This window comes from Macaca mulatta, chromosome 14 (genome assembly GCF_049350105.2).
Source record: "Macaca mulatta isolate MMU2019108-1 chromosome 14, T2T-MMU8v2.0, whole genome shotgun sequence".
NCBI classification, from domain to species: Eukaryota; Metazoa; Chordata; class Mammalia; order Primates; family Cercopithecidae; genus Macaca; species Macaca mulatta.
This window is the reverse complement of record NC_133419.1, coordinates 13,301,341-13,325,435: the sequence shown is the minus strand read 5'-3', so window position 1 is coordinate 13,325,435 and position 24,095 is coordinate 13,301,341. Positions and strand designations below refer to the sequence as shown.

At 46.3% G+C, this 24,095-nt stretch overlaps 1 protein-coding gene and 1 long non-coding RNA gene across 21 annotated transcripts in view; one reads left to right on the top strand and one right to left on the bottom strand.

The window, feature by feature from the left end:
- Positions 1-646: 646 nt before the first annotated feature.
- MS4A18 (membrane spanning 4-domains A18) lies at positions 647-20,182 on the top strand. Of its 2 annotated transcripts, none has more exons than XM_077962770.1 (7): positions 647-788; positions 5,236-5,718; positions 9,167-9,280; positions 12,286-12,342; positions 14,166-14,261; positions 16,313-16,426; positions 18,929-20,182. In XM_077962770.1, exons 2-7 carry the CDS (start codon positions 5,248-5,250, stop codon positions 19,190-19,192), a joined length of 1,116 nt encoding a protein of 371 aa, XP_077818896.1. In that variant the 5' UTR covers positions 647-788; positions 5,236-5,247; the 3' UTR covers positions 19,193-20,182. The 2 variants fall into 2 exon arrangements, with proteins under 2 accessions (XP_077818896.1, XP_014969578.3); XM_015114092.3 differs by having other exon boundaries at positions 667-788; positions 5,239-5,718.
- The window catches only part of LOC144334199 (uncharacterized), a 78,648-nt gene continuing 55,347 nt past the window's right edge, over positions 795-24,095 (bottom strand). For 15 of the 19 annotated variants that reach the window (XR_013403773.1, XR_013403775.1, XR_013403770.1 and 12 more), the window contains one exon: positions 19,929-23,562. This is a non-coding gene — a long non-coding RNA (uncharacterized LOC144334199). Of the gene's footprint in view, positions 2,042-19,928; positions 23,563-24,095 lie in introns of those variants that run through there. The other 4 variants (XR_013403763.1, XR_013403768.1, XR_013403778.1 and 1 more) reach the window with 3 other exon arrangements.

Genomic DNA, 24,095 nt, shown 5'->3' with positions numbered 1-24,095 from the left:
GATACTTCGTTTGACTGGAAAGTTCAGGGAAGGCTTTGTGGAGGAAAAGGCTTCAGGATGAGTGTTGGAGGATGGGATGAATCTGAACATGCTCCCACGCCTCTGGTTCACACTCTTCTGGAATACACTGTGCCTTCTGTGCAGCTTTGATCCAATCCTTCTTTCGATGTCCAATTTGAGTTACATGTCCAGTTCCATGTCCAGCCACTCGGCAAACCTCCCAGGACAAGCCCAGCCCTTTGACACATCTCCCAACTACGTTATCACTGATGTTCTGACTGAATATTTGTTTGTTCTATCCATGCTTGTACTAGAATTATCCCAACAGGGGTTATATTCTGTCTCATCAAATCCTTGCAAATTCTAGAGCACCTCTTATCCTAGCATACCACCCAGCGCACACACCAGACACTCAATAAATGCTCACTAATGGCTCATAAGAGAAATCTATTGGCTCATGAAATCTTAATGACCCACTTCTGGATTTCTCACTTTCTCAGAGAGAAAGTTTTGAAGAAGATCCCATGGAATCCTACTTTAGCCAAGGCCATAAATACTCTGAGGGGCAAATAAACTCAACATGGATGCCAGAGATCACGTATTGACTCCAAATGAAACTGCAAAGAGGACTTTGGAACTTGAAAGAGAAACCTAATTTGAGTTTATTTTCTAGATGATTAACATTAAATAGTGCCAATCCATCAGCTAGCACCGGTATTTCTAGATCAGGCTGCAGAAGCCCACAGAGCCTGAAGAAAGAGCATCCAAAGACTTCCCAGGACCACAAGGTAAGACTTCTGTGAATTCTTCTGCAAGACTGACAGAGCCTGGATAGCACCAGCAGAGACGTGGACCTAGGCAGTCCCTGGGAAGTGTCTCTTGGTAACCACAAGGAATCAGGGGTTCAGACATACAGTAGTGCCTTCCAGCAAGATAGCCGTGCAGCCACCCATCCTTGGAGGTACTGGGAGTCTGGGAAGTAACTGAAGAGTCACAACAGAGAGCTCCTGTCTCTGCATGGACACAGCAATCTTAAGATAGAAGGCTGGAGACTGTGAGGCCTCTTCTGGCGGTCCTGCTCCCTGAGCCCAGCTGTAGGCATTGTAGGCATACTGCGATTGGGTCTACTTAGGACCTCAGTCTAGAAGTGGTAGAACGGCTTCTGACGGAACCACTCTTTTTGTTTTGTTTTGTTTTGTTTTGTTCTGTCGCTGAGGCTGGAGTGCAGTGGCGCGATCTTAGCTCACTGCAAGCTCCACCTCCTGGGTTCACACCATTCTCCTGCCTCAGCCTCCCTAGTAGCTGGGACTACAGGTGCCCGTCAACACGCCCGGCTAATTTTTTGTATTTTTTAGTAGAGACAGGGTTTCACTGTGTTAGCCAGGATGGTCTCGATCTCCTGACCTCGTGATCTGCCCGCTTCAGTCTCCCAAAGTGCTGGGATTACAGGCAGAACCACTCTCTTTGTTCCTGACATTTTCCTGACAGGAGGTAGAATCTCAGGGGTCCCAGGAGCATCCCTCACAAGGCCCAGCTGTTTGTGCCAATTGTCGGGTCTACAATTGTATTGTTTTTCATACATCGAAGAAGGAGTCCTGCTCTGGAAAAAAGGAAGAGTGAAATGATTCATTTTTTAATATCATGAAGCAGAGTATAACATTTAGCGCAGTATTCATTATGAAAATTGAAGGCAGGCAGACTTTCAATTCTTGTATTTCAAACCTCAACTTCAGCATTTCCTAGCTGTGTGATTATGGTCAAGGTACTTAACCTCTCTGAGCCTCAGATAGTTTGTCCAAAAAATAGTAATAACAATAATATATTGCTGGGGGAACCGCCTTATATCTATAAGGTTGTGAAGCATCCACATCCAAGAATGCTGTAGTTATTATTCTAAACCACCCTCCTGGGAAACCTGTTATTCTTCAAGAAAGCAAGGAATGCCAAGGTCTAAGGCAGACGTGGCTCACACTGCCTGCACGGCCTCCATTCATGCAGCTGAACATTCCACCGTCCCTTTGTCACTGGTAGAACACTTCTTCTGGGAAATGAAAACATAGTGAAATGTAAATAGCAGTCAGAAAAAGGTAAATTTGAGTCTCAGATCTATTCCTGTGGGTTGCATAATTGTAGGGAAGTTATTCCACTTTCAGAGCCTTGGTCTCCCTACTTTGCAAAGAGGCAGGTCAGATCAAAAGGAGTGAGAAGACAAGGGTTGAGTGCCTTAGCCGTCAGGTGACAGACCAGTGACAGTTATTTTTCCTATGGAAGAGTAGCATGGAAAGGGGCCTCAGAGATCAACTAGATTTTAAAATAAGGAAAAAGCTAGGAATTTCCTGAAGCTTTATATAACCAATATTTTGAACTGTTGGGATCCAAGGAAAGAGAAGTGAAACCACAAAAGAGAAGTGTACGGCATTTCTGCATGGAAGTGGTTCTCAAACTTCAGCAGCATGAGAATCACCTGGAGGGTGTGTTGAAACACAGATGGCTGATCCTTGCCCCTGGACTTTCTAGTAGTTCTGGGGAGGGGACCAAGAATTTGACTTTCCAACAAGTTCCCAGTGATACTGATACTGCTAGTCCAGAGACCATACTTTGAGATCCACTGCTATTAATACTAAATCAAAATAGTATGGGGTCAATTAGGAAAAATATTCAAAACAGTAGCCCTTCTCCTTTTTAAGATTGAGGTAACACTTATTATATTATATTTTATTTTATTTTAATTTTACTCTAAGTTCTGGGATACATGTGCAGAATGTGCAGGTTTGTTACATAGGTATACATGTGCCATGGTGGTTGGCTGCATCTATCAACCCATCATCTAGGTTTTAAGCCCCACATGCATTAGGTATTTGTCCTAATGCTCTCCCTCCCCTTGCTCCCCACCCTCTGACAGGCCCCAGTGTGTAATGTTCCCCTCCCTGTGTCCATGTGTTCTCATTGTTTTACTCCCGCTTATGTTTGGTTTTCTGTTCCTGTGTTAGTTTGCTGAGAATGATGGTTTCCAGCTACATCCACGTCCCTGCAAAGGACATGAACTCATTCTTTTTTATGGCTGCAATGTGGTGTTCTATGGTGTACATGTGCCACGTTTTCTTTATCCAGTCTATTGTTGAGGGGCCTTTGGGTTGGTTCCAAGACTTTGCTAAACAATGGCCCTTCTCTTATGGGTGGTCTCTACCTTTCGACAAAGAACAAATGTTAACTGTTCCCTCTGTGCCAGGTTCCATGCTGGCAGTTTTCTCAATCTTCAAAACACCCTTTGGAGAAGGTGCCATTATTATGCACCTTTTATAGATAAGAAACTGAGAACATATGCAACTTGCTCAAGGTCGTACAACTAATAAATGAAGGAACTGAGAAGTGGACTTAGGGCTGTCTAAGGTCTTAACCCTGATACTGTCTTGCTTTTGAGTTTATTTTACAGATGATTAATCTTAAATAATGCCAATTCATCAGCTAGCACCAAACTCAAGATGACCATTGACAATTTCGAGTGTTTCTCTCACTCAGGATGCAGTTGGGACAGGGGGATCAATTTATGCTTGTGATCTAGAGAGGACAGAAAGCTTCCTGAGAACATACTTCTGGGTCCTGCACACCTTATTTTGCGCCATAGGATTTGGTGTCTTGCCAGTAAGGAGTGTATAACTTAAGTAAAGGGATAAGCCCACCAGCCACAACAGTTAATAAGTAAAGTACACGAGTAACCTTATCTCTCATCTGAATGGGATATCTTTCCATCTAATAATATCTATAATGTTCTGAGGGCTACATGCTACCTCCTCCCATTGCACACTTGCTCACCAGCATAAAAAGAATTAAGCAATGCTCTAAGTCCAGCGTATCAGTCTTTATCAAATTGGAACAATATCCCAGGTCTCCCTCCAAGTGATTCCCTTCTCAGCTTTTTCTAATGCTCAAGATTGAGTAGAAGCTGCAGGCTGTTAAGGGCTTGACACTATCATAATCTCTAGGACCCTGGACCATAATGGTTTAAACACAAGGAAAATACAGGAAAGTTTCTACGTGGTCCCAATCCCAACACCAACATGCACAAGACCCATGAAGAGATTGAAAGGGATGATCATTCCCAGGCCACTTGGTCCCTGGTTCCTCCTAGGATGTCAACAGCACCCAAGAAGCCTCGGAAAGGCAGTCTGTTTTTTCACCCTGGAACCAATTAATGTTGAGAAACCATACACGAAATACCTTAATTAAATTAAACCCATAAATGAGTTAACTAGTTATAGACTTCAAGGACAGAAGTACAGCTGAGGCAAATGAGAACCTAGAACAAAGAGTCAAAAGGACATCAAGGACCAAGGTAGTATCTGTGTGTGTGTGTATGTATGTGTGTGCGTCTGTGTGTGTATCTGTGTGTGTGTGTCTGTCTCTGTATCTGTCTTCCTCCCTCCTTCCCTCTGTCTCTCTGTCTCTCTCTCTCTGTATGTGTGTGTGTCTATGTCTGTGTGTCTGTCTTCCTCCCTCCTTCCCTCTGTGTGTGTGTGTGTGTCTATGTCTGTGTATCTGTCTTCCACCCTCCTTCCCTCTCTCTGTGTGTCTGTCTGTGTCTGTGTATCTGTCTTCCCTTCTCCTTCACTCTCGCTCTCTCTTTCTCTCCTTCCCCCTTCTCCTTTCCCTCTCTCTCTCCTTCTCTCCTCTTCTTTTATCTCTCCCTCTCCCAGTGCTTCTCAGCTTTATTCTCTTCACTCTGCTAACTGGTGTTCTCTGCTCCCCCTGCACAAACATAAATGTGACCCGTCCAGCTCTGCATAGCCTCCCATCCCACAGTAGTCCTTGGGTCCAATTCCAGATTCCCAGGAGAAAGAAGTTACCAGAGCGTTTGGGGTTAGTTGTTCACCCCCAGATCAATCAGCTGTTGCCAGAGCAGGGGGCAAGATGGGGAGGTAGCCTGTGCCCACTCAACAAACTCAAAGCATGTAGGTTAAAATGCCAACTGCAGGGGACTAAGCAAAGCCACCACCCAGACTGTGAACGAAAGGTCTACAAGGAGCTAAGTAGCCTTGGGAAACTTAGTCTTGCAAATCCAAACCCATAAAAGGAAAACAGCATGTTCTTGCCAAGAAAGGCAAGAAGTTTATTTTGTCTGGTACCACGGTAGGTGATTCTTATTTTAATGAAGATGAAACTAAAGATAAGAATGAGATAAGATGCATTATTCATTTTGTCAAAAGAAGGAAATGCATCTTCTCATGTATTTTGCAGCAGTTGTGCACCATGACCGAACAGGCGATTGGAGCCAACAGTGTACCTGGCATTATTGCCCCAGGCAGTGTTCACGTCATCCAGCCCAGCTACCCCGTGGCCTCTGGAAGTCATCTGCAGCCTTCAGGGGTGATCACTTACCCAGTCTCACCAAAAGTAATCCAGTGTGATACAGGAAGAGCAAACTTACAGAATCTACTCGTGATGAGCCAGAACCCAGTGGCAGGTGCACAGAGTCAACCCATTGGGTATCACCAACCGTATCCGGTGGGAACAGCCAGTTTGCAGACTGTGCCTGGAGTGATCCAATACACACAGGGAACAACGAATCTCCAGACACGGCCTGGAGACCCTCAGAATCCTCCAAATGCTAACCCTGGGCTGACACACACCTCAGACTCATCCCAGTGGAACACATCATTTGCATCATTTACTGCATTTAATCCCAAGAAATTCATAAATGAGGAGGTCAGAACATTAGGGGTAAGTGTGATTTCTCCTTCTCTCCGATTTGGGTCACTTCATAAGCCCACGTCTAGTGCTCTGGGATGAGGAAGGGAATGTGTTCAGAGGGTAAAGCGGAGATGGTGTGGGTGTGGGGGGTGGTTTCTAGAGGCTGGACCCAGCACAGTCACCCAGATGCCGGCCCCTCTCCCTTGTCTTCCTCCCACTCCCCAAGGAGACCCATGGTCTTTGGAGGAGGCCGAATAATCAGTGAACTTTCCCCCCTTGCCCAGTTATCTATCAGGGGCATGGGTCAGCAACAGTTCCACTGAAAACACCACCGAGCGGGGAGTCAGGCAGTCCAGGTCTCAGGCCAGCTAGATTTGCTGAGTGGCCTTGCAGACATCTCTTCCTCGCTCTGGGTCCTCATTTCGTCATCTTTAGAATAAGAAGATTCAGCTTTCTTAAATTCCTTCCAGCCCCGAGGTTTTGTGATTTCCTTTTCAATCAAGGGGGCCCCTGCCTCTTTCCTGCCTCCTCCAGTTTCATTTAGCACCTTGCAAAACTCAGTTCAATTCTGTTTTTGAGGCAGAAGCCAGATCCCACTGGATGCCCGACCAACTCCTAGTATGGAGACTGGCATGTCACAGATGCCCATACTCTATGCACTCATCCATTCAACACGGCAGGCACCCTGCAAGGAGCTGGAGACTCCGAGATAACCAAGACATGATCCATGAAGACCAAGGAGGGTCTTTGTTCATGGCGGCTGTCGTAATTACAATTCCTTCTGGCAATTGCCGTGAGACATGCATAAGTTATTGGGGGTGCCCAAAGAGCAAATTGTCTGGCTTCTTTGAGAAGTTACAAACTGCCTCCTGGAGGCAGGAAGACAAAGGCAGGTTCAGGAAGGGGACCCATTCCTCCTCATTTAACCCAGGATCCTTCAGGAGTAGACAAGTAGATTGTACCAGAAACAAGGCATTGTTTGCCTCCCAAACAAATCAAAATCAAATCCGGAACTAAATTCTATAAAACAGCGATCAGGAATAGAAATCCTGGTCACGAGCATCGAGTGAGATTATAAATGTGTGTGGAAATCCTCCAAAAGGTAAAGCTGGTCTATGATATTGCGTAGTAATTATCATCGTGTATTACAATGACTATCCTTATTATTAATTAATACTGGGTAAAGGCTTGTTAACTTTGACTCCCAATTATTCTAAGATATTTTGGAAGGATTTGAAAATTTGTCAAAACAGAATTAAGTCAGAGCAAATGTCTGGGGAACCTGGCCAAACAAAATGAAAAGCCAAAAAGCCAAAAATGTGAGCTATCTTGAATCAATTATAATTTTGATTTGGGAAGGAAACCATGCCTGCCTCTTAGCCCTTTTCCCGTTTGCCCCAAGAATACTCGCCAGCAGCACTTGCGGCTGCAGTATTTACCCCAAGATAACTTTGCCATGCAATATCTCCCTTTTATTATAACTTTCACATTGCTCTAGCATATCGACCTTGGAAACAAGAGACGTCATTCTATTTATAGCATTCTGGTTTTAGTAGTAGTATTCCCATTTACAAAATACAGTAATTCTCAATTGCTAAAAATGTCAAGTCCTGGAAAATGTAGCATTCCTACTCATGGTGTTAACATTGTTCTCGAACGGTTCTTGGCCAAAGATTCATTTGATGAATCCAATGTTTCCGAAGTAGACAATTTTGATGTTAGTTCTGTTTAGAAATCACTCGAAGAACCATTTTTATCATTTATTTTCACACTGAAAATCAGCCAGATTTGCTTCAGCCTCAAGAGTGTGTGTGTAAAATTAAATGAGTGTTGACAGCAAGTGGCACTATTTTTTTTTTCTAAATGGGAAAGGGGTTCATTAACATACTGATAAAGTGGGCCTATAGACAGAGTCAAGCATGTCGTCTTAGGAAGGGATGTTCGTATGAAACCCAGGTCTGTCACCAATTCATAGACTCATGGACCAGGAGGGCAGGGAGCCGCTGCCCTACACTGGCTATTTGATCCCTGAGGAAACTGAGGCCCAGAGAAGCCAGTGGTAAACCCTGTAGGAGCCCCAAATGAGAGGGGATTCATCCTGGATCAGGGATCAGAAAAAGAATCTCTCTGATTCCCTTAAGGTAAGGGTAGGATTTCAATAGGAGGAGAGTAAAGCAAGCAGATTTCAGACAGTGGCAACAGTGGAGGAAAAGCAAGGAGGAAGGGGGAAAAACACAGGACTTGCAGGAGACAGAGGATCTCCTGGTGTGTACATTGCCAAGGGGAACTGTGGGGACGTCATAGAGAAGGCCACAAAGAGAATATCGGTACTGGGAAGATGAATGGTGTCAGCAGAGGGCATTGAAACACCTACTGCATTCAGGGCGGGCGCGGTGGCTCATGCCTGTAATCCCAGCACTTTAGGAGGCCGAGGCGGGTAGATCACCAGGTCAGGAGATCGAGACCATCCTGGCTAACATGGTGAAACCCATCTCTACTAAAAATATTTTAAAAATTAGCTGGGCAGGGTGGCAGGCACATGTAGTCCCAGTTACTTGGGAGGCTGAGGCAGGAGATTCACATGAACGCGGCAGGCAGAGGTTGCAGTGAGCCGAGATCACACCATTGCACTCCAGCCTGGGTGACAGGGCGAGACTGACTCAAAAAAAAAAAGAAAAAGAAAGAAAGAAAGAAAGAAACGCCTACTGCATGCTAGGAACTGGGCTGCAAGTTTCATAGACACTTTTAATCTCCACCACAGCCCTACAAGCTGGATACTGTTACTACCCCCATCTTGCAAATACGTAGCCTCTCATAAACATGCTCTGGAGGCTGAAGCAAATCTGGCTGATTTTCAGAGTGAAAATAAAATATAAAGACCTTTCTTTGAGTTATTTCTAAACAGAACTGACACCGAATGGTCTGAATCGTCAGAATCATCTATTTTGGAAAAATCGGATTCATCACATGAATTTTGGCCAACAACTGTTGGAGAACGATGCTCACATCACGCATAGGAATGCTACATTTTCTAGGATTTGACATTTTCGGTTTCCCTGCAAATAAGGAAACCCTGAGGCAGAGAGGATATTTGCTGGAGACCACACAGCCGGCCAGTGCCGCAGCCAGGACAGGAGTCCAAGCAGTTTTCAGCCACGACCCGGGCTCGGCCCGTGTCTCTGCACACTTGTGGGCTCAGTCTAAAGGAAAGACATTTCCTGCTCTGTTATAGGCGTCTTACCTTTCCTTTATGCCTGTGGTTTTCAGCCTGAGTGCAAATTTGCATCACCTGTGAAGTTTTTAAAACACACCCAGGCACGGACCCCACCCTCAGAGATTTGTATCCAGTTGGTCTGGGATGAGTCCCAACACCAGTCGCACCTGGGGTGATTCTAGGGCACAGCCAGGATGCAAAGCACAGCTCCGCAGCCCACAGGCCCCAGTTCTGCTCTCTCACAGTGACTTGTTCTCCCTGCAGGCCATCCAGATCCTCATCGGCTTGACGCACATGTTCTCTGCAATTAACCCTGTGCTGTATCACTATTTTTCTGTGACCTGGGTGTCAGGCTACCCACTCTGGGGAGGATTATCCGTGAGTACAAGGCCATATGGTCTCCTTCCTGGGTCACCAGACTGGGACAAGAAGGAAGTGGAGGAAGAAGGAGCATGGAATCCCATTCCCAGTAATATGACTCCATAGACTAGAGCCAGCCTCCAACCTGCAGATATGGCAAAGGGTTGAAGATCCAACCACCCCTCCATCTCCCTGCCCCAGCAACACTCCCTCCCACCACCACCCTCCCCATCTCCCATACCCCCCACCCAGCCTCTAGGGAACTATTGGCCACAAAGACTCATTATTATGTGCTTCACCACTTCCACCCTCTCTAGGTTCTCTTTTACGAAATATTTATCTGATATGGCCAGGCAGGGTGGCTCACGTAGGTAATCCCAGCACTTTGGGAGGCCGAGATAGGTGAATTACTTGGGGTCAGGAGTTTGAGACCAGCCTAGGCAACATGGCAAGACTCCCCATCTCTACAAAAATACCAAAAATTAGCTGGGTGTGGTAGTGTGCGCTTCTAGTCCCAGCTACTTGGGATGCTGAGGTGGGAGGACTACCTGAGCCCAGGAGGTGCAGGATGCAGTGAGCCATGATCACACCACTGCACTCCAGCCTGGGTGACAGAGTGAGAGCCTGTCTCAAAGAAAAAAAAAAGAAATATCTCGTATGTAACTCAGAGTACGTAAAGTTGTGTGCTATAGACAGCATCTACCCACCATATCAGTTATGGGAGCCAATTGTAAAACTTCCAGGAATTATGTAAAATGATTGTCAAACCATTTGGTAGCAGGAAGTTAGCCATGTTGGGTGTATATACGACATGGAAATCAACACGTGCTCCAAATCAGGGCCCTTTCCTGCACTGCTGCCACCTTATAAGGCAGATGTTAATCATTTACCAGCAGGCCATTGAGTGTATTTCATCTTGCAGAGCTTAAATATTAATAAACTGAACACCCACATGTACGCTTCCACTTAGATGAGGTCCCTAGGGTAGTCAAATTCATAAAGATAGAAAGCAGCATGGTGGTTGCCAGGGGCCGGGTAAGGGGGTAATGGGGAGTTAGTGTTTTATAGGGACAGAGTTTCAATTTAGGATGATAAAAGGAGTTCTTGGGGTGGCTGGTTGCACAACAATATGAATTTTCTTTTCTTTTTTTCTTTTTTTTTTTTTTTTTTTGAGACAGAGTCTCACTCTATTGCCCAGGCTGGAGTGCAGTGGTGCCATCTCAGCTCACTGCAACCTCCACCTCCCGGCTTCAAGCAATTCTCCTGTCTCAGCCTCCCTAGTAGCTGGGATTGCAGCCGTGTGCCACCAGGCCAGCCAAATTTTTTATATTTTTAGTAGAGACAGGGTTTCGCCATGTTGCCCAGCCTGGTCTTCAACTCCTGACCTCAGGGTGATCTGCCCACCTTGGCTTCCTAAAGTGCTGGGATTACAGGCATGAGCCATCCCACCCAGCCTAACAATGTGAATTTTCTTGGTGTTAGTAAACTGAACACTTGAAGGGGTTTGAATGGTAAGTTTTAATTTGTGTGTATTTTACCACAATTAGAAATAATAAATTGAAGTTTTAAAAAATGAACACCTGTGTGTCCACCACCTAACTTAAAAAACAAAGCATCACTCACAGTTTTTAAATTTTTAAATCCCTATGAGTATCCTCTCTATGCCCCCGGAGGTAACCACTATTTTCAATTTAATGTTTTAATTCCCTTTTTTTTTTTTTCTTTTTCTTTTTTGAGATGGAGTCACTCTGTCGCCCAGGCTGAGATGCAGTGGCACAATCTTGGCTCACTGCAACCTCTGCCTCCTAGATTCAAGCGATTGTCCTGCCTCAGCCTCCTAACTGGGATTACAGGCATGCGCCACCACGCCCAGCTAATTTTTGTATTTTTAGTAGAGATGGGGTTTCACCATGTTAGCCAGGCTGGTCTCGAAGTCCTGGTCTCAAGATCCGCCCACCTTGGCCTTCCAAAGTGCTGGGATTACAGGCGTGAGCCACTGCGCCCGGCCTCCCTTGCTTTTCTTTATGGTCTGATCATGTTTACCTATATGCCTAAGCAACGAGTGACTTGGCTTTGCGTGTTTACAAACGCATATATATGGAATAATTCTGTATCTGCGTGCAGCTGTCTCTTTTCCCCCACTAGGCATTTTGTTTGGGAGGAAGTGAGTTCCTTTGAGGGGCAGCTTCAAGAGAGCTAGCAAAACCCCTGAGTGCCCCTATTCTCCCCCATCAATAATCCCACCCTTGTTCTCTCACTTGAACTGCATGGCCCACTTGTGGATAGAGAGGGCCGGAATCATGATCTATGCCCATTTGCCAGACGAGGAGACTGAAGCTCAAGATCTTCCTCTTGCACTTTCTGGCTATGAGGATGACACCACCACATCCTCATAGCCAGAAAGTGCTGGAGCAACGTCCTGAGCCCAGGCCCCCTCAGTTCCGGGCTCTCATAACTGAACAGAGCTCTTACTGCTTCTGATGTTCATGTTTCCATCACCTGCCTAGCAGCATCAAGGGCTAAAGAGGACCCTCCAGCTGGGTCCAGAACCACAGCAGATGAGGCCACAGCCCAGGTCTCCTATCTCCCAGCCCCAAGGCCCCACCCACCACACTACTCAGCCCCTGGTTTTCCAAGCTCACAGTTGAGCATAGGGCAGCGTGAGGCCAAATGAGTAATAAATGCATTTGGGCGATGACATGTCCAGACAGTGGACTCAAGGAGAATCAGTCAAAAAGTAATAATAATGAGACTTACAGCATCCTGGGACAAAATTCAGGTTTTTAGGGGGAAGGAAGATGTTAGCCTAGACCCACAGGAGTTTGAGTATCATGGTATTTAGTATATTCGGTGCCTAACCATTGGGATAGTAAAAACGTTGGGAGGAAATAAACAGATTTACACATTTTGTGAAACAAGGTGCATAGAACAAAAGATTGAGAAATGTGTCTCTGGGTGGACAGCTGTCTTTTTTAACATGTTGCACAATTGGTCATTCTTTTTTTTCTTTTTTGTCTGCATAGTATATTATATCTGGATCCCTCTCAGTATGGGCTGCAAAGGATCCCAGTCCTTGTGTGGTGAGTCACAGTGCTGTCTTTGATGATTCCTGAGTGTTGGAATTTGACTCTCTACCATGGAAAAAGGGGACTCACAGTAGTGGTGTGGCCTGGCCCTGGCCCTGGCCCTGGGTACAGTGCGTTTCCAAACCTTATTCCAGTCAATCCCCACCACTCTATGAAGCTGTATTATCCCCATTTTTCAGAGGAGAAAACTGAGCAGCAGAGAGGTCAGGTGGCTTGTCTAAGATCACACAGTGAGTACATGGCCGAGCTGGGATTTGACTCCAGAGTTCTCTGATTCTGAAACTGTTCCTTTTTAACTATTGCATTTTACTATTGAAAAACTTAGCTCTTCAGGAAACTCGTGAGTATTTACATGCAGTGCCTTATGGGTGCTCTGAATTAAGCCAGGCGTGAGCCAAACAGAAATGGGTGTGCATTTCGGCCATCTCTTTAAGATATTTTCCACCATCCTCTTTGTGTGGACCTAGAAAAGTGAGAGCAATGCCTGCCTTGAACAATTTAAAGTCCCAGCCAAGAGCACAGGGCCCAGAATTCCCTTGTACCTTTGGAGCATTTATTCTCTGTCTCAGCATCCAGCAGAGTATCTGGTCATGTTTTGATGATTTTTGTTGCGGTCTCTAAGAAGCTTAGGGATAAATTTAGAGCTCCACAGTGGCTCTTCTCTCATCTCCTTCCTTCTCAGGTCCTCCTTCCCCTCTCTACTTTCTCTACATGGCTTGTCATCTTTCTTCTGCCTTTTGATGGGAAAGCAGTGGGTCAGCTAGGGGCTGGGTATCTAATGGAGGGTTTCCCAATTACCAATCTCCAGTCTACAAGGCAAACTCCTGTGGCCCCACGGTCTGCCTTGCTTCACCCCCTTTAGGAAGAGTAGAGTCCTCCAGACACCCCAGCATCAGCCAAGCTCACACCACCCCTTTGTATCCCAACAGAACTGGGAAGTTCCATATCCCCTGGGAAGTCAAATGCTCTCCCCAAGGTGTCTGCTGACCCCTGGGGATCTCCTAGCCCTCTCTTGCTCTGACGTCTGACTTTCTATTGAAATCTCAACTTCCATTTCTACTTTATACATCTTACAGCTGTCCCGGCCTCAGCCCAAATGTAGAACACCGTCCCTTTCTCTTTCATCTTTCTCTGTCTTCATCCCCATAACCCTCTTAAAGGGAAGCAGCTTGAGTAGGGAATGGATAATGAAGCATTAGAGGATTTCAGCTCCTCAGCACCGAGCAGCAGACCCCTCAGAGTTGAACATGAGACTTTCCAGTTCCGAAAACCTTCCCCAGCCAATCCTGCCAGCATGCTGGCCCCAGCCTTCCACCACCGGGAGCAAGTCTCCCCGACTCCCTTCCCTCAATTCAAGCTTGGGATCTCTGCCCATGCCTTATCTCTTTCTGAATCTCATTGCCTACCCTCTGCTGCTCAGCAAGAAATTTTCCCAAACAAATCCAATCCCTGCCATAGAGGGACACTGCACATTGATTAAGGAATGATTTTGGGTGGAGATTTGGAGGAAAGAGAGGATCAGGTAAAAACAACTAACAAGTACTAGGCTTAATACTTGAGTGATGAAATAATCTCTACGACAAACCAACATGACACAAGTTTACCCATGAAACAAACCTGGACTTGTACCCATGAACTTAAAATAAAAGTTTAAAAAAAAAAAAGCAATGATTTCTCAGGGTGGAGAATGCTTCTCCACCCTGCCTGGCCATTTCTGCCCTGCCTTCTCTCTTCTCCGACTTCCCAAGAGTCCCCACAAGCCGGGTTTCAGACTCTTCACACTCAGCTCCCTGTCTCCTCTCCCTCCTCTCCTGCAGGTGAACAGCAGCATCATCTTGAACATCATCAGTTCATTATTCGCCCTTGCCGGGATCTTCATTATCATTACAGATCTGATCCTTTACCATGTGATGGTGAGTATTTGACTGCCAGGGCCCCGTGCTGCCAAAGGACCAAGAGGGCTTCTGAGGTTGCTTCCAGAGCAGAATGGAATTGCCCCAGAATTCCATCCTAGTATGACAACCACTACATCCATGAGCTATTTAACTATCACCAAAACCCTGTGCCCTCTGAGGTGGCTGTGATAAACCCCATTTCACAGTGAGGACGCTGAGACTCAGGGAGGTGTAGCCAGTTGACCCCTCCTCATACCTATCCTATTCTCTGCTTGGAGGTAGCAGGTGACCAGGTAAGTGGCCTACGCGGCTGCCACACCCAGACTCACAAGATCACCTGCCCCTAGGGGTCTCTCAAGGGATAGCCTTTCACACAAGCAGGAGGTGCTGATGCTAGTTCTGGTCTTTTGGTGGGGGGACCTCAAGATGCAGATGCAATGACAAGGATTCAGGTGCAAGTCATGTATTTCAGAGGTTATTCTAGGAAACCTCTCTAGAGGAGGGAAGAAGTAAGACAAACAAGGGGAGAAAGTCACACTATAAACAAACGTATTATCCGGCAAGGACTCCTGGAGATGAGCCTGCCGGGGCCCTGGTAGCCAGGGAATGATATGCTCCTTAGCTACACCCTGTCCTGGAGTGAGGGAGCTGGGGTATTTATCCACCAACTCCCCTCAATCATTGATCAAAAACTGCCCCTGAGGGGCATCAATTCCCTAGTGCTTCCAGTCTGCCATGCTCATGGGCAGAGGATTTTTGTGGCCAAAGAAAGCCCTCAGGTAAAGCCATGCAAATGAAAGTCAGGAAGCAGGCATGGAAATATGGGAAGGACATCAGTAACACTGACACAGTACTTAAGGAGGCCTGAAGAACAAGATCGAGAATAGCTAGCTCCACAGTTGGCTGCAATCTGATGCTCTCTTGGGACTAACCAAGTGGGCAATGGAAGGCTGGCAGGACACAGGGTCTTAAACCAGACGTGTCTACAGGAGTGAGGGCAGTCCCTAAGGGGAGCGCTCCCTGAAGGCCCCAGGAAGAAGCCTGATGCACAGGGTATAACTTGGTATCTAGGGGATGTGGCAGCAAGGTGCTGGCCTCTTGAGTCCAACACGATGCAACAGGATGTCCCAACAAGGGAGTGGATTGTGGTCATGTGGAACCAAGAGCACAACAGTTATAAATCCTAAAGATGGTCATTTGGCAATCAGGACCTCTGTCATCAAGGAGCATACTAGTTCAGTGTAGCACAAAGGCACTGGATTCCAACAGGCATTCCAAGCCCTGGGCTCCCCACCCTCTGCTCCAGAGAAAGAGTGTGTAGCAATGAGAGGAACTCCGTGACCCCCTCTCACCCTACTATGGGCAGGGACCAGGCCCAGAGCACACTGAGCTCTGTAGGGCCCCTTCAATCCTGCCTTAGCTTCTGTCTTGGCAGAATCCCTTGAAGCTCTGAGGACCCATCCCAACCTGTCAAGGGCAGTATGAGGCAGGGATACTGGAAGATGGCTGAGAAAGCCAGGAGCCAGGCAGAGCTAATGACCCTGACCTAGCTGGTGTCTATCCCCTTTCCAGGCAAGGAGTCCAGACCCTCACACACAAGTGCCTTTCCTAGCCAGTGCACTTGTTGAAATGTCTCAGTTTGGGTTCCTCCCAGAAGCAGACATTGATACAAGTAGTTTACCTGGGAGAGGAAGCAAACACCAACCTAAGGGGTAAAGGAGCTGGGGTATTTATACACCAAACCCTGACAGTCATGGAGAGAGGGCTGTTCTCAAGAGACACTCATTTCCTGGAACTTTGAGCCTGTGCAAACAGCAAAGTAGGCTCCAGAGGCCAGAGGGAGCCCTGAGGCAAAGGAATGTAGATGCTGGCAGTTGGAAGTCAGGCCAGTGACTAAGAGGGTAAGGCAAGGGCATATAAAATGGGTGACCCAAGCATCTGCTCCAAAGGGCCACATGTAGAGAGGGTCTCAGGCCTTCCAGGGGAGGTGTGTGGCATTCCAGATGTGGACTGTCTCCTAGACCATCAACCCGAAGGACTAAAAGTCTTCCATTACTCCTTGCCTTTAGACGTATTCAAAGGCAATTTCTGGTGGTCTTCTCCCCTTTGCCCTCCTGGAGTTCATCCTCACTTGTGTGGTCTCACATTTTGGGTGCCAGGCTACCTGCTGCAAACAATTTGAGGTAAGCATTGGACTCTGTTCCAGCAATCAGAGTATGCTCTGGGGTTGGGCATGGGCTGTAGCAAGAAGTAACCAGAGATCTGGAGAAATGAGGCCTGAGAGAGGATAAGTTTTGCTGCATAGCAACCTACCCCAGAACTTAGTGACTTCTGGTTATTTAGCTCTATTTATTCTGTGCATCATCAGCTTGGGCTATGATCAGCAGGTAGCTCTTCTGTTGGCCTCAGATGAACTCACCCTTGTATCTTAGCTTGGGGATGGTTGGTTTCCAGGGACCTTCGTGAAATAGTTCACCTCTGCTCCACATGTTATCTCATCCTCCAGTGTGATCACCTGAGCTTCTTTGTGGGGAGCTGGATTCCAAGAGTAGCAAGACACAGCAAGCCCCTACAGGCAAGCACTTTAAGTCACTGCTTGCATCACATTTGCTAATGTCCCACTGGCCACAGTCAGTCACACGGCTGAACCCAGATTCCACAAGTGGAGCAACAGCTTTACCTCTTGATAAGAGGAGCTACAAAGTCACCCAGCAAAGGTTGATAAATATAAGGATTCATAACCAGTATTGCAGTCTACAATACTCTTTCCTCTGGCCACAAATTACTCACAGCTGTCCAAGATGCAAAGTATGCTCAGCCCATACTTTGGATGCCCAAATGTCCCATCTAATCATGGCATCAGGCTTGAAGTCTAGGATCCAAATCAGATCTAGACGTGATGGAGGATTTGGGTGTATTACTCTTCTTGACTCAGAAACCTATGAACTAAAAGCAAGTTCTGTCCCCATATATGCAACATACTTAAGTGACAGAAAAATAGGATACATAGAATTATGGTATTTCCCCACTCAATAAGGGAAAGAACAGAAGCACAAGATTGTCACTGCTCCATAATAATTCTGAAATCCTAAGGGACACATATTGTCTTGCCCTGGGGGCAGAGAATGTTTCTTGATTAGGAGTCAGTTTGACTCTCTGGAAGATTCTGCCCATTCCATTGTTCTCTATTGCTTCCTGAGAAGAGCTTTCTAATCCATTGTTCTCCAAGACCTTGACTCCACCCTCTGGACTCTTGACTCCACCCTCAGAAACATGTTTTCTTTTTTCATAAGAAAAGGCCTATATTTTCCATCTTGCTTTCTCAATCTGCTTCCCGTATTAAGAGTGATCCCCAAAGGTCTTTTTGCAGTTTGAGCAATTTCAGTCAGATTTGGTCCAAGTTGGTAATCCTGTTACTAATACAATTCCCTTAAAAACTCCAACGGTGTTTTATATATCAGATTATGGCTTTCACCATCTGACAAGAGCCACACCTGAGACTGTGTTCTAGACACACTTCTCACTCTAAATCTACCAATGTCTGTTTTGGGATTAGGCTTCTGTGAGACCAATACCTTAAGATTCTTAGAAGCATTTCTGTCTAGCTGAAAGGGTGTAATAAGCACTGATTAAGCCTTTCAAAGGTCTTAACAAAGGGCTGTGTAGACACATCCTTGTTTGATCTTTGTTCTTAGGCCTAGTTTTACTTTGAATGTTATTTATCCATTGAGGACCTTGGAAATTAGAGATAATCTTGTTTTCTAACTCATCAAGTCCTGGGCGCTCTACTTTGCCTCTAAATACCACTTGCAAACTACATAATTCCTTCTTTATCCTCTCACTTTCTCACAGTATTTTATCATATGCAGCCAGAAGCACCCAAATGACATTTTCAATATTCTGCCTGATGATCTCCTTAGCCAAATCCAAAAGTTATTAGATACATATTTTTGTCTTCTAAAGTACAACAGCACTCCACCACTACATAACATGGGAAAACATTTCTCCAGTCTGCTGTGGCACTTTCCTCTCCCCTTTTCCAGACTCCTCCAGCAGTGAGATCACCACTTTTCCAGCTTTTGCTAGAGGCTTACTCACAGCTTCTCCAGCCCTACCTGCTACCTAGTCCCAAACTCCATGCATGTGTTGAATTATTGTTATCTTACTTCTAGCTACCAATTTCTATGTCAATTGGCTTTTGCCACATATCAAATAACCCCAAAACTTAATAGCTTACTCAACAACCACTTATTTAGCTCCTGATTCCCTGGGTTTGCTGGGCAGTTCTTCTGACCTCTGCTGGGCTTGCCATGGGTCTGCAGTCAGTTGGTGAGTTGCCCGGTGGCTGGATGATATTGGGCAGTCCCACATGGGTGTCTGGCTGTTTGCAAGCTGGCAATCAATAGGGACAACTGGGCCACTTGTCTTGCATTATCCAGAAGGCAGGCCACTCTTTATGTTCAGTGTTCCAAAGAGCAACAAGAGAAAGCAAGCTCCAATGGGCAGACACTTTACAGGTCACATTTATTGTTGTCCCCTTGACCAAAGAAGGTCACATGACCAAGCCCAGCATTAGGGAGAGAGGGTCTACCTAAGGGTATGGAAACAGGAGGGAGAAAAATCTGTGGCCATTTTTGTTGTTTACTACAGAGGAAGATAATGACCACATGTCCTTTGTCTTTCAGAATGTGACAGTGATTCCAACCGTATTCAGTTTCAACCAAGCCAATACCACCACCAGCCCTGTCAATGTTAATGCTGGTCCTGTCAGTGCTACTGCTGGTCCTGTCAATGCTACCATCGGCCCTGTCAATGTGACAACTGGCCCTGTTAACACTACCACTGGCCCTGCCAAAACTACCACCAGTTCTGTCAATGCTATCCACACCAACAATGTACCCCCTGAACCCTCATGCCAAGAAATAGCTGATTTGCACAGAGATAGATGACATGGGATGCCTGTCTCAATGACAAGTGGAAACACTGCAGCAGTATCTTTCCTTCTCCCTGAAACTTCCATGACCATGACCCTAGCCTTGTTACCAGATTGAAATGAACAAGCATTTCCTCTCCTCTTCACTCCTAAGCTTCATTTTTGCTTGTTATTGATGTCTTTTTTTTTTCATTCATAAATAATTTTCCTTTGGCCCTCAGTATCTTTTATCCTTGGCAAAATGCAGGGTGCATTTTGGTTCTATAGTTCCTGATGTATGCTCACTGTTGAAAAACCAGTTCTAAATCAGTGCCTCAGCCATGGAATTCTTGTAGGTCCAACTTTTACCCAGTCCCCAGCTCTAACTCTGACAGTTCTCCCCCACAGAGAAGGGGGAGCAATGTGGAGTGTGTTTGGTATTCCCAGGTATGGGGGTGGAGGAAAATCTTTGTGACCTACAATTTCAACTAGACACCAAAAATACAACTCACAAAGGGAAAAAAAATCAATAAATTGGACTTAGAATTAAAAACAGTTGCTCTGTGAAAGAGCTTGCTAAGATAAAAAGTCACAGGCTGGGAGAAAATATTTGCAAATCATATATCTGACAAAGGATATGTTTCCACAATATATAAAGAACTCTCTAAACTCAACAGTATTAAAAAAAAACCTAATCACAAAATGGACAAAAGGCTTGAACAGAGGTTCTAACAAAGAGAATATAGGGTTGCAAATAGGCATATGAAAAGATGTTCAATGTCATTAGCCGTTAAGTACAATGAAATACCATTACACACCTATTAGAATGGCTGAAATTAAAAATGCTGATAATACCAAGTGCTGGTGAAAACAGAGCAACTGGAGGTCTCAGATGTAACTGGCACTGCTACTCCCAAAAACAACTTGGCTGATTATTATAAAGCAAAGTATACACTTACCATGTGACTCGGCAATCTTGCTCCTGGGTGTTTATCCTAGAGAAAATAAAACTTACTTCCACATGAAATGTGAATGGCAGCTTTGTTTGTAATAAACACAAACTGGGAACAACCTAAATGTTCTTCACTGAATAAATAATGGAAAAGCAAACTGTGCTACATCCATACAATAGGATACTTCTCAGCAGTAAAAAGGAACAAGCTATTCATGCTGTGGGGGAAGCAAAACTTTACCTCTACCTGTCTTCATTTTCTTTTTGTTGTTATTGATGTCTTTTTTTTTTTCATTCATAATAATTTTCCTTTGGCTCTCGATATCTTTTAACCTGGCAAATGGCAGGGTGCATTTTTGTTCCGTGCTTCCTGATGTGTGCTCACTGTTGAAAAACCAGTTCTAAACCAGTTCTAAATCAAGCTAAAATGGGTTTTCAGCTGCGACTGTTTAACAACAAGACAGGTTAACAAGAGAAACAAGTTTAATTAGCCCACGCAGCACACATCACCTGCGAAAAACTTCAAGGAAAAGTAACTCGGAGCGGTGACTTAGAATCTGCTTACATAGCATCTTCCCCAAAGAACAATGGATTTGTAGAGAAATGACAGGACAAAGGAAAGCAGTTTCGGGCTTCCAAAGGCAGGAAACGGTGGGAAGTTAAATATATGGAAAGAAACTAATGGAGTAAGGTTTGCTTACAGTTTCCTCTGGAGCCATTTCTGGGCTAATTAGAGTCTAGAGTCTTCTCCAGCAAAGGAGAATTTATATCCTGCCTTTAGGCAGAAAAGGAAGAGGATAGAGGGAACTTCTCCTGCATTTGCTTCTTCTTAATTGCCTTCAGCTTGAAATACTTTTTATGTCAAAGAGACATATTTGGGGGTGACATAATCTGGTTTCCTTCAATACACACAACAATTTGGATTTCAAGGACATGACTGAAAACCCCAATCTCAAAGTATTGCATACTGCATGACTCCATGTATATAATATTCTCATAATGACAAAATTATAGCTTAAAAAGGAACGAATTAGAACATCAAGAATAATAGCAGTGGCCGGGCTCAGTGGTTCACACTTGTAATCCCAGCACCTTGGGAGGCGAAGGGTAGGGGGGTGGATCACCCAAGGTCAGGAGTTCGAAACCAGCCTGGCCAACGTGGTGAAACCTCGTCTCTACTAATAATACAAAAATTAGCTGGGTGTGGTGGTGTACGCCTGTAATTCCAGCTACTCGGAGGCTGAGGCAGAAGAATTGCTTGAACCCAGGAGGCAGAGGTTGCAGTGAGCTGAGATAGTGCCATTGCACTCCAGCATGGGTGACAAGAGTGAAACTGTCTCAAAAAAAAAAAAAAAAAGAAGAAGAAGAAGAATAGCAATCACAATAATATAGCAACAACATCTGCAATGGATTGAAACACATGGCTCATCATGTTAGAAAAAAACAATCTGTGATCATCTTTGGAGATTGCTAGGGCGCACCTATTGTTTTAAAAACTTGTAAATAACAGGAAAGAATCGAGCATTCCAAAAAACAAAAGCAAGGAAAGAATCACTCAGCCTATGGCAGCCAATCACCAAGGAAGATAAATAGGTTATCAGCTGGGATAGCACAGCAATGGGCAAGGAGAGGGTAGGGCTTAGTGCTGGGCTTAGAGTCTGGACATTTCCATTTTATCCTGCTGCTCCTGTTCTTAAATTTCAGCATGCCTTGCTTCGTCTGGGCCTACAAGGGTTGCTGATGTGAGCAATGATCAAGCCACCATAAAGAAATGGACTGTTGCACTTAGCTATTGCCACAAAAGTTCTGTAAAACCTCAGTGGCATCCCACAAGAAGCATTTATTTTTGCACACGAGTCTATTGGTTGACTGGGCAGCCTTCCTGATCTGATCTGGGCTTGGCAGGACTCATCCATGTGCTTGTGTTCAGCTGAGGGTTAGCTAGGTGGCCCTGCTGACCTTGACTGCATATGTGGGGCCTCAGCGGGGACAACTGGGCCAGCCTGGCTGCACTCCATGTGTCTCGTCCTGTAGCAGGCTGGTCCAGGAGTAGTCCATGGTGGTTGCAGAGCTCCAAGGGAGAACAGAAGCAGCTCAGACCTGACACATGGCCACTTCTGCCTCGTTCTATTGGCAAAGGAAGCCACAAGGCAGCTCAGTTTCAAGATTTAGCAAAAGAGACTCCATCTCTAGCTGCAAGAGGTGTGGTGCTGGTTCAGCTGAGAGCTGGTCCAGCCATGGGCATCCAGACCATTCCCTGTGCCATCCTGAGTCGTCAGGTCCCGTGTCATCTCCCTGACTGTATTGAGGCATGAGGGGCAATTTTGGTGAGAACTTGAACCCAGAAACTGATGAACAAATTGCTCCACCTGCATGTGCCACTCCAATATCACTCCATGTGTACACTCACACTAACGTGTGCACAAACACACGTGCACACATTCACACACACGTATACACACACTCATGTGTACACACAGGCACATGGGTGCATACAGACTTACACGTGTGTGCACACTCACCCATGCGTGTTCTCGCACACATGTGTGCACAGGCACGTGTATGCACAATCACACATGTGTGCACACACCTTACTCTCACATGCATGCACATACACCCACATGCTCATGTGCACACGCACATGTGCACACACACTCACCTACATGTGCACACACATTCACACTCACATCCTCACATGCATTTACACACACGTGTATGTGCACACACATTCACGCCCACCCTCACACATTCACACACCGCCACACACATCCACACACTCACACACTCACATCCACACACATTCACACACATCCACACTCACATGTGTTCACACACATGTGTGTGCACATGCTCACACCCTCACACCCACCCCTATGCTCCTGCCCTTGGGAAATTGTGGGCTCCCTGGCCTCCAATCTAACATTGGACAAGTCCAATTGAAGAAAGCCAGGTGGCCTCTGATTACTCAGTTTCCACCTCTCAGCGGCAGGAGGATGAAGGCCAGTGTGGATCCCCGTCCCAGCTCTGACGCTAACTGGGGGACCCCAGCAGGCAACTTGCCTCTCTTGGCCTCCGCTTCCCCTTCTGTAGATTGTAGGAAGGGATCCAGATGCTCTCCCTGGGCCCTTGTGGCGTGGCGGCCGATGATTCCACCAGCGGCTTCCTCCGCTCCCTCAGTTGGGCCACAGGACAGAGGCCTCTGAGCCAGGAGGGACCTGAGAACTTCCCAGAGGTGGCAGCTCGCAAGCAGAGTGGATTTCCAAGCCCCACGCGCATAAAAGGATTTCACATGAATGTGTGAACTCAGGAGAGTTGACTGCAGGAGAGCAGAGGCAGCCGGGAGCAAGCGGCGGCACAGCAGCGGTGGCGGCACGGTGAGTACCCTCCGCCCTTCTAGGGGGGCAGTCCAGGCCGCCCAGCCCCGAGGAGTAGCAGGGGAACTGGTGCAGGGGCACCTGGGATCCCCGGGAAAGGAAAGAAGTAGAGCTGCTCATCAGAGGAGGGTGCGGCCCTCCCCGTGCGTCTTATCCCCCACCTGGCACTAAGGGACTGGAGGGCTTCCGGGGCCCTCTGAACTCCTGGCCTCCCACCGACAGGGAACCACCAGCTCAGAGCCTATGGGCCCCATTGCACAGGTGAGTGGGGTAGAGGAGGGGCCTCTGTCTTCTCTCCTCAAAGCCAGCGGCTGAGAAGACTCAGGCATCCCCTAGAGACCCTCGGACCCTAACCATTCTCCCAGGGAAATGGAGTGCACGGCCTGGGCAGAAAGGTGATGCCTGCTCAGATGCAGGCACCTTGCAAGAAAAAGAGAGGGACCCGGCAGAGCTTCTTAGCTGGAAAGGCGCCGAGGGGCAAATTGTTTCACCTCTCATTTATAGATGAGGAAACGGAAGGCTGTCCCTGCACCTGGCCCTTAGTGAGGATGGAGAGCACAGTGGCATAGAGGAGAACCCGGCCAAGGGGCCAAGCTTGGGGAGTGGGAAGGGAG

What these genes read in the sequence shown, in the direction of transcription:
- MS4A18 (XM_077962770.1), top strand. Translation starts at nt 5,248, where the DNA reads ATGACCGAACAGGCGATTGGAGCCAACAGTGTACCTGGCATTATTGCC. An exon ending in AGGAGGTCAGAACATTAGGG is followed by an intron (nt 5,719 to 9,166) that starts GTAAGTGTGATT and finishes TTCTCCCTGCAG; the next exon opens with GCCATCCAGATCCTCATCGG. An exon ending in CACTCTGGGGAGGATTATCC is followed by an intron (nt 9,281 to 12,285) that starts GTGAGTACAAGG and finishes TTGTCTGCATAG; the next exon opens with TATATTATATCTGGATCCCT.